At 39.8% G+C, this 9584-nt stretch overlaps 2 protein-coding genes across 4 annotated transcripts; both read left to right on the top strand.

Annotated features, from left to right (window-relative positions):
* The first annotated feature begins 5962 nt into the window (after positions 1 to 5962).
* On the top strand, positions 5963 to 6981 carry LOC143907453 (uncharacterized). Of its 3 annotated transcripts, XR_013259852.1 has the most exons (4): positions 5963 to 6048; positions 6126 to 6515; positions 6595 to 6699; positions 6807 to 6981. XR_013259852.1 is itself a non-coding variant. In XM_077424273.1 (3 exons), exons 2-3 carry the CDS (start codon positions 6212 to 6214, stop codon positions 6862 to 6864), a joined length of 357 nt encoding a protein of 118 aa, XP_077280399.1. In that variant the 5' UTR covers positions 5963 to 6048; positions 6126 to 6211; the 3' UTR covers positions 6865 to 6981. The 3 variants fall into 3 exon arrangements, 2 of the variants coding, with proteins under 2 accessions (XP_077280399.1, XP_077280400.1); XM_077424273.1 differs by lacking the exon at positions 6595 to 6699 and having other exon boundaries at positions 6812 to 6981; XM_077424274.1 differs by lacking the exon at positions 6807 to 6981 and having other exon boundaries at positions 6595 to 6798.
* On the top strand, positions 6867 to 8107 carry LOC143907457 (uncharacterized). The gene is made up of 2 exons (XM_077424276.1): positions 6867 to 6882; positions 6980 to 8107. The coding sequence occupies exons 1-2, from the start codon at positions 6867 to 6869 to the stop codon at positions 7636 to 7638; spliced, it is 675 nt and encodes a 224-aa protein (XP_077280402.1). The 3' UTR covers positions 7639 to 8107.
* The last annotated feature ends 1477 nt before the right edge of the window (positions 8108 to 9584 follow it).

Raw genomic sequence — 9584 nt, 5'->3', positions numbered from 1 at the left:
TTCTTTCTCGAAATCGTTGCTGGCGCATTTCCTGTATAGGTTTCATCGGTGAACTACAAAAAGGAAAATTTGATAAAACAATAATTGAAATTCATAAAATGGAAATGGAAGCACAAATAATTTGTGCTAAAATAACAGAAATTAAAATTTCTGGAGCTAATCCTACAAATGATTCGAACGCTTCTACAAGTGGTGATAACGAGGATGAAACCGTCGACGTCGACTGAATACGGTGCTATGATGTAGTAGTAGTAGTTGTAGAGTAGTGGCTGAAATGCAAACTTGCATTTTTTAAGATCGTAGAAAAAATATCTGCGAGGATTCTAGAGCGCAGTCGAGAGTTAACATCAATTTTTGTAACTTATCTATAAGCAATATATATTTAGGCGGCAGAAAGTGAGTAAATGTAAGATGATTTTGTAAAGGGTTGGCGTCCCTAAAAACGACCTTTCAACTCCATCAGGGGAATAAAGTGCATAGTAATTATATGATTAAACGAATTTACCTGTAAGTGAAATTCTATCTGGTCCTGCTTAAATACATTTCTAATGTCGAGGCCGCGCAGACGTCAGTGTTTTCCTTATAGAAGGGGATAATCAAAGTCGGTTGCTTCTTATTCATCTTTGACGTCTTCAATCTGTCCGGAATCTTAATCTCTATCAAGTCCGTAGATCTTTGTACATTTCGGATGTCAATCGACGCGAGTGTCTGCATGCGCTGTGCTGTGACTAAGGCTAACAATGTTACCAACTTAAACGTGAGTTTCTCTAACGTAATCGCATCGTTTGGTCCCCATTGCGAAAGGTGATTTAAAACGATTTGTGGGTTCCACGTCGACTCGTATTTTGGCCTTTCTGGTCGAAGTCTCGTAATGCCTTTAAACAGTCTCCGTATTTGAGGATCTTCTCCTAATTTTGGACCAAGCAACAGAGCGATCGCTGATCGGCAGCTATTCAGCGTACCATAAGAAGCCCCTCTTTTGAACTCTGCCATCAGGAATTTTATTACTTGTGATGCGTCGCATCTGTATGGCTCGATGGCATTTTGACGGCAAAAGGACCACCATTTCTTTAAGCAGCTATCATATTGTTTGAGCGATGACTCCGACAGTGAGGATAACATGACCGTCAGCGCTTCTTCGGGTACATTTTTCTTTTTTAGCGCTTTGCAGATAGCACTCCGGCAACCAAGGTAATCCTCTTCCAAATCGGGTGTGGCTGCCTGTTCAAAGAACGTAACAAGTTCAAATGTGGTTTAAAATAAATTGGTTCGCTATCCAGCATGGCAGTGAAGACAGGAAACCAAACCTGAGCTGGCCAATGTGTCACCACAACTATACCTCTAGCGCCGTCGTCTTGGATCTTTCTTAATAATTGTAAAATTATTGCAAACGGTGGAAAGGCATAAAAAAATATTGACTCCAATCTATCGTGAATGCATCAACTGCGATTGAACCAGGGTCCCTTGACCAAGAAACATAACGTTCACATTTTGTATTTGTCCTTGTCGCAAATAAATCTATCTCAGGCTTGTCAAATTTATTTTTTATACTTTTAAAGGCTGAACATGACAAGGCAAATTCTGTCTCTGGTTCAAAACGTCTAGATTCGAAATCGGCTTTAGCATTATCTCGAGATGAAATGTAGGATGCAAGGATCCAAATGTTTCTTTTTTCGCACCAATTCCAAATCTCTTTCGCCAATCTACTCAATATTGGAAACTGAATACCGCCCATCTTGTTTATGTAAGCAATGGCGGTAGTGTTATCGATTCGTAATAACACATCACCGTCTCTCAGATTCTCCGCAAAACATTTCAAGGCAAAAAATGCCGACAATAATTCTAAATAATTGATATGATAAGCTTGTTCTTCTTGGCTCCAATGGCCGTGTGTTCGATTACCATTACAATATACGCGCCCCATCCTGATCGCGATGCGTCTGAGAAAATTTCTAAACCTGCTCTAAATTGCTTAATCGAACGTGTAGCTTTCTTAATGTTTGTCTTCCACCACTCAAATTCTGTCTGCAAGTCGTCACTGAGTGACATGCGTGTTTCAAAATTTCCGTTATTTCTCCTGAGTGCTAGGAATTCTGCTCTTTCAAAGTCTTTCATGTGGACTCAACCATATTTTAATGCTATGCAACTCGAACCTAAAGTGCCTATCAATCCCGCGAAAAGATTGTGGCGACATCGGTGCATAGTGGAAGCACTACATACTGATCTTGAGGAAGAGGCGCGCAATACAATCTAACCTATTTGTATGAATTCTTGTTGACACGAAATTCATGCCGCATGACAAATAAATATGTATATAATATGGTAAAAGGTTTAAACTATTTTTCCTTTTCATTTACCGTTCATCCCATTCCCTGTCATTAGAATTAAGTTGTCTTTGTTTATCGTTTACTTAATGTAATATTAAAATTTAATATCGCGAAGATCTAAACGATTAAATATCGTTGGCGAAAAAAAGATACGCGATCATGAGCGAGAACGCGAACGGGGGACGGGGGCGCGAGAGAAACCGCGAGCGAGAACACGCGAAAAAAAGAGAACGCGAACGGGGATGAGATAACGGGGGCCGAAAGCGAGAGCTTCGAACGGGGGAAATAACGCGAGCGTACCGTTCTCGCGGGCACTGTATAAGCGCGAAGCGCGAGAGAACGTTAATCCTGGCGCAATTAGATTGTCAGTTTGAAGTGTGTGACGATTAAATATAAAAAAAAAATGTCGGAGGAGGATCACGATCTCATCGAATTCGCCACGGGCCTCGACTCGTCGGACGCGTATCGCAAGTGGGAACGACGGTGCGAAAAGCGTCTCGCGTCTCTGCGAGAGAGTAGCCGAGAAAAAACCCGCCCGACGTACACCGGAACGTTGAACTCTCTTATCGTTCGAGTGGCGCGATTGGAAGGAGTGAGAAACGCTCTGCGTCAACGTTTCACGCAGGTGGGCGCCGGTCACGGCGAACCGAGCAGAGGATTTTTGTGGACGGAGATAGAGACGGCTTTCGAAAGTCGCGTACTGACCGGTGCGGTTATAAACTCGAATCACGTCGATCCTCGATTATTTCTCGAGGACGCGAGGCGCACGGTGCTCGAACAAGTGCGCGTCAATCACGAGAAACACGCGTGCCTGAAGGTCAACACAGTTTTCAATGGCGAGTTTGTCGCGGGGGTTAAAACCGACGTTAAAAGCGTCGTCACAGGAAATCGTCAGCTCTTTCCTACGGCCGATTTGCGAGAATGGTACGACAGATACGTGATTGATGCCACTCTGGCGGGTCTGGATGTTTCAGGAACGCGACAGTGGCTGGGCATTGTCGCGTATATTGAACTTGATCGTGAACGTGAACAAGTGCAATCCCATGCACGCCGAATGTTGGTTTGAAATACCGCAATGGATAAAGGTGAAGAAAGCGGTGATCAACGTGCATTCAGACGACAACGCGTGTTTCGCGTGGGCGGTAATCTCCGCCCTGTATCCCGCTCTGCGGAACGTGGATCGATGCGGGTCGTATCCCTATTACGTGACAGTGCTGAATTTGGAAGGGATCGAGTTTCCTATGACTCTGAGGCAAATTTCGAGGTTTGAACGACTCAACGACATATCCGTCAACGTTTTCACCACTTGGCGGAGGGGAGGAAATGACGAGATCGTTCCTTTACAGCTGACCAACGATAAGAAGGACAGTCATGTCAATCTGTTGTATCTGTCAGATTCGTGAAACAACTCGAACGGCGGTCATTTCGCGTGTATACAGAATCTTTCGCGATTGTTGGGGTCTTAGTTAAACAGGAGCAAAAACATGAAGTACATATGCGATCGATAGGTATAAAAAAAAGAGTGCGATGTGTGTAAAATGAAAAAAATCGTACATATTTTTTTTTTTTTTTTTAATGCTTACACTACTTTTATTCGAGAGAGAAATTGTCCACTCACAGCGTCGACTGCGGAAAAATGAAAGTAGTAAGTGGGTAGGCATGGGGCGTCAAAACAAACCCCCTCCACCGACCCCTCCGGCGCCAGGGGCGTGGCCAGACGGTCTGCCCACGTGACCTCGGAGCTCTCTGATTGGCTGCCGTGTGAGGGGTGGGGGTAAAATAGAGCGATTTGATTGGATACCCCATACCTACCCAGCGTCTGATTGGCCCTCCCTCCCCTGAGGTGTCTAGTGACTAGTGACTTTTTTGGGGGGACTGCACGTGGTGGAAAACTACGAGTCAAAAATAGCGGATTTAAATGGAGCGTTTTGATTGGATACCCCATACCTACCCAGCGTCTGATTGGTTCTCCCGCCTAAGGTGTCTAGTGCCTAGTGACTTTTTTTGGGACTGCACGTGGTGGACGACTACGAAACAAATGTCGGATTCAAAATAGTGACTAAATGGTGCGTTTTGATTGGATACCCCATACCTACCCAGCGTCTGATTGGCTCTCCCGCCTAAAGTGTCCAGCGTCTTTTTGGGCATGCACGTGGCGGACGACGCTGAAGTCACGCGGTAAAATAGCGGAAGAGCCGGCCAGCGCCATTTTGGTGGGAGCACGTGGTAGACGACGCTAAGCTCGAAAAAGGATATGATGCTAAGATGCCGAAAACGGAAAGTGGAATTTTTAAGAGCGTTTTGCTTCGAGGGGAGGGGGAAACAGGAACGGACAGGTTCGCTTTGTGACGTGACGCAATCCAACGCTTTTTTGTATCGAAGGATTTTTATAATTTATGTCGGTGTTCTTTTAGAACTTGGGTCTGGACAGAAACGACCAGGCTTGTATCGAGACGTGACGCAATCCAACCTTTTTTTTGTAACAAAGAGTTTTTATGATTTATGACGGGGTTCTTTTTAGGACTTGGGTCTAGACAAAAAGTTTTCGAAATAAACAAATACGCTTGGTTTCTAAGATTTGCTCATGTATTACTTATTTCGTGCGGAAACAAGGTTGTAAAACAGGAACGGACAGGTTCGCTTTACGACGTGATGCAACTATTTCGTTTTAAATAAAAGTTTTTATTATTGAACGCATTCGAAAAATTTACGATTTAGAAACTTTGACCAATCCTGAAAAAATAAGAGAAAAAGGAATTTGTTGCGGAGAACGTGAGGATTGAAGAAAAATAGAAAAATGTAGAAGTTACAAAAAAATGTTTATTACTACTAATTCTTTATCATAGGAAAAAATACAATTTTGTCGCTTATAAAGTAAGGCTGTAGATAAATTGTTAAACAATAATGTTATAAAATTTACAATCCGCGATTCGACAAAATTATACGACAGATTTCGGTAAAGCGCAGCAAACAAAGTTCTACCATTACTATATTAAAATACGTATCGAGGAAAGTTAAATCGTCTATTTCCGTTTGTACATTAAGTTCGATGTCGAAGTAATTTCCTCTGAGAGTTAATTTCACAATATCCTCATCTATATAACCTTTAGAAAAATTTAACTCTATTTCCTTAATAAGATAACGCGCGCAATTGTTAACATTATCGGCCACTGATTTTAAATGTAATAAATGTGCATCGATACATTTCGCAATATTTTTCAGCCCGAGAAATGTAGTTTTCTGCATCACAATTGCCACAGTTTATCATTAAATGATAACAGAGTTTATCATTAAAATTTAAATTAATTTAATAGTAGAGAATCGTATTGCCGCTGTCCAACCAGTCCGACGAGGACAGAGACGTTGAGCGGAAGAAAACATTGCTGAAGAGGCAGTACCAGCACGTAAGTTAGAAATAATAAAATTAATTAATCACTAAAAAAAAATATTATAAATATTAAATTTTATAGGAAGAGCTAGAATCGTGGCACCACCACCCGCAGACAACATCCCCGTCATCGATTTATCTTCCGGTAAGAGACTATAATAATAACGCGTAAAAGCTAACACTTGCAATATTTGTATAATAAAACAAATATAATTTTTACTGTTTTAAATGACGATGAAGAAAAAGAGGAGGTGGAAGAAGAAGAAGCAGTTCAAGAAGCGGAGGTGAGAATTGTGGGCTCACCCGATTCGGTCATATTTATTACGCCGCGTGGTAAGTTTTTAAAAAATAAGTTAAGATAAAAATTTAGCAGCAAATAAAAGAAATAACGAAATGTTACATTTTACCAGGAAGGGAAGTAGAAGAAGAAGAAGAACAAGGATCGGAATCTGATGATGATGTTTCGACGGTCGATGGGGTGATCGACCGAATATTGATGGAAGACGACGACGACGACGACGACGAGGAGGAAGAGGAAGAGGAAGAGGAAGAGGAAGAGGAAGAGGAAGAGGAAAAAGCAGAACATGAACAAAAACAAGAAGTTCGAAACGCAGAAGAGTCGCAGGAGGTGATGAACGAGGCGGAGGAGGAGGAGGAGGAAGAGGGGGAGGAGAGTGATGATAATATAGATAATATTGACCAAGATATTCGTAGTGAAACCGATGACGATGACACCGACGACGATGACGACGACGACGACGACGACGACGACGAGAGATACGCACCCAGGAATTATGAAGGTAATAATATTTGTCTATTATAATTTTAATTCCGTAATTTTTTTTGGTTTTAATCACACAAGTAATTATTTCTGATTAGATGTTTCTTACTCGCCGGTTCGATCCTTGTCTCCGGAAAATTAGTAAGAGACAAACATTAAAAAAAAAGAACGTCGACCTACGCCAGTGATAAAAGCAACTAAAGGTGACTTACCTTAGTATGCTCTATCGCGGTCGTGAAAAAAAATTTTAACTCTTTAAATGTAATATAAATCGATATTATACGATACTAAGTTTTTTTTTATTTTTTAGTACAGTCGGGTGGAGGTGGTGCGGATCGTCCTACCGCTGCTGTTGTTCCGAACACTGACAATGATGATGATGATACGCAAACGCAGAGTGCTAGCGAGGAGGAGGAGGAGGAGGAAGGGGGGAATACTGTTACTGCCGACGCTGACGGATCTCAATCGCAGAGAGACGATGAGGTGGAGGAGGAAGAAAATACCTCGTGGAGAGGGAGCAAGAGGAACATCAGGAGCACGCACGTCAGCAGGATCACCATCAGCAGCAGCAGCAGCAGCAGCAGCAGCAGCAGCAGCAACAACATTACCAAGTCGGTCAATTTAATTATATAGATTTAGTGGCAGAAAACGCGCGACAATTTAGAAATTTCCGAATACTCGGTAGGGAGGCTAGTTTTAGAGTACGTCCGATACCCGAAGGCGAGGATACCGTGCGTTGGTTAGAAAATGCGTTCCGCGAGATTCACGCGTACGCGTTACGTTCGACTGGTCCGGGAGATTACGTCGGCTTATCGTTCGAGTCGGCGGAACTAACGCATGGTCCGGCGGGGCTATCGTTTCGCCCAGCACGAAATTTAACACCCGAGAATATATGGGATCTCGTGAGTTCGATCGCGCAAAGTAACGGGGGAATTGATATCGCGCAAAATTTCGACGTGCGCGTTTTCAACGTTGCGATGCCGGTAGGTCGTGGGGGTGCGACAAACAGGATAACAACCATCACTAAGCGGTCAATTTTAGATCTCGGTAATCGAGATAATTTGTGCCTACTTCGTTCCCTCGTCACAGTATATACAGTAGCGCAACTCTCTGTCGGCGCCTTTGAAGTTAGTGTTGTCTAAAATGAAGTGCGCATGCGCGAAATAAGTAAGCGCCCACTAATACCAACTAAACGGCCACGTACAGCAGACACAACTGTTGAGTGTCGTCTTATCGACACGCTACGCTGATTCGTTGGGTCTAAAAGTATAAGAGCCAATCATGTGCTATGCTACTGAGCGGTTTTGCTGAACGCGCCCAACGTCTTTCTCTGAACTTCTTTCTCAATTGCTCTTCCTTTCTCCGCTCTCACTCCACTTTTACATGAAATTAATCTGAATTTAATGAAAATAAATATTTATTATGTATTAAAAATAAGAAAAAAATTCATAAAAAATTCATAAATGAGAAAAAATAAAATTATATAAATGTGATTGTGCAGATTGAATAATATAAATGTATTGAGGTAAATTACTAGAAAATATAATGTTATATAACATATATTGAACAACCGAAAAGCAAAATATAATATTTTATACATTATACTTATAAGAAAACAACTATAATTATAAAATATTTAATATAAAATAATTTTATTACATTAAATGAAATAAATAAATGATTTTTAATCATGCATCCAAAATAAATATGAGATATATATTCATGCTTAATTTAAAATGCGATAAAAGAAATTTTAATTTTAATACAACGATGATATGTTATATAATATTACATTTTAAAATAATTTTAAGTATATCTATACAAAAAGAATATACCCGTAATAAATATAACTGTAATATATTAAAAGTACATGTTTTATTAATAAATATATAATAAAGAAACTACATTTTTTATATAAAATAAAATTGTATCTTTATTACAATACATAAGAAATTACATATTACGTAGTACCAAATTGTAGTCTTTTTTCTTTTAATTTATTCACTGCTCCATGCTTCAGCTACTCGATCCACCTCAACACAGACCAGAGAAACAGAACAAAAAAATACATTAAATACACTTTATTGTACAATTCTTTCATTGATCTGTCTCTCAGCTACTCGATCCACCTCGATACAACCCAAAAAAAGAAAAGGGCAATAAAAGTGCAAACTACAATAATTACCGTACAATAATGTAGAACAGAAAATACTTAAAATATAAACAAGGAATCTATAAAATGTAAAATTAATAAGCTCCATTTCTTCTCCAAGTTTTTCATTCGTATAACCTTTTGATTATTCATCCTTGAGGCATGTAAGAACTTAAAAAAAAAAAAAATTATTTAATTTAATGTATCACCAACAGTATTCATGCTTTTACAAATACACATGCACCATCGCACATACATATATATATACATACATATATATATATATATATATATATATATATATATATATATATATATATATATATATAAAGGTTCCCCTTCAATTGTTGGTACTTTTTTCATATTTAGATAGAGCGAGCCAAACTGAGTCGAAAAGTCATGTACCATTTTACAATTTTCGCAATAGTTGACGAGTTATTAGTGATTAAAAATCGACGTATTAGCCCGCCCACCGCCAAATCCAAGCGCGCGGCGAGATGCGGCCGCCCCGCGGTCGGCGCGCGGGCAGTTGTTTACTACAAGCGGCGATGATTACGCACGAACGGCGCGTAACGCCGGGCCCCTGTCCTAAGCGATGATATAGTTTCTCACCTTTTTTAAATAGAAATAAAATTTTCTAACAACATAGAAAATTTTTTTGTGCGTACGTATATGTACATATGTGTGCACATGCATACACCAGGAAAATTTCAATTCTACTGCTTAAAAAAGCGATTACTCAATTTAACTTTTTTTTTTAGTAAGTAACGGTTGTCTTTAAGCAAGAATATTTTCTTGATATTAGTCTTAAAATGTACAAATTTTAGAAAGAGTCTTTATTATGTACTTGAAAGAAGAATTTATACTTCTTCAAAGAACATAATAAAATTTTATCAAAGAAAAGTCAAAATAATAAATAAAATAATATGAGGACCC

The sequence above is a fragment of the Temnothorax americanus genome, unplaced genomic scaffold (genome assembly GCF_048541705.1).
Source record: "Temnothorax americanus isolate GAGA-0224 unplaced genomic scaffold, ASM4854170v1 Scaffold80, whole genome shotgun sequence".
Classification (NCBI taxonomy): Eukaryota; Metazoa; Arthropoda; class Insecta; order Hymenoptera; family Formicidae; genus Temnothorax; species Temnothorax americanus.
This window is presented reverse-complemented; position numbering and strand designations above follow the sequence as displayed.

What these genes read in the sequence shown, in the direction of transcription:
- LOC143907453 (XM_077424273.1), top strand. Translation starts at nt 6,212, where the DNA reads ATGGAAGACGACGACGACGACGACGACGAGGAGGAAGAGGAAGAGGAA. An exon ending in CGCACCCAGGAATTATGAAG is followed by an intron (nt 6,516 to 6,811) that starts GTAATAATATTT and finishes TTTTTAGTACAG; the next exon opens with TCGGGTGGAGGTGGTGCGGA.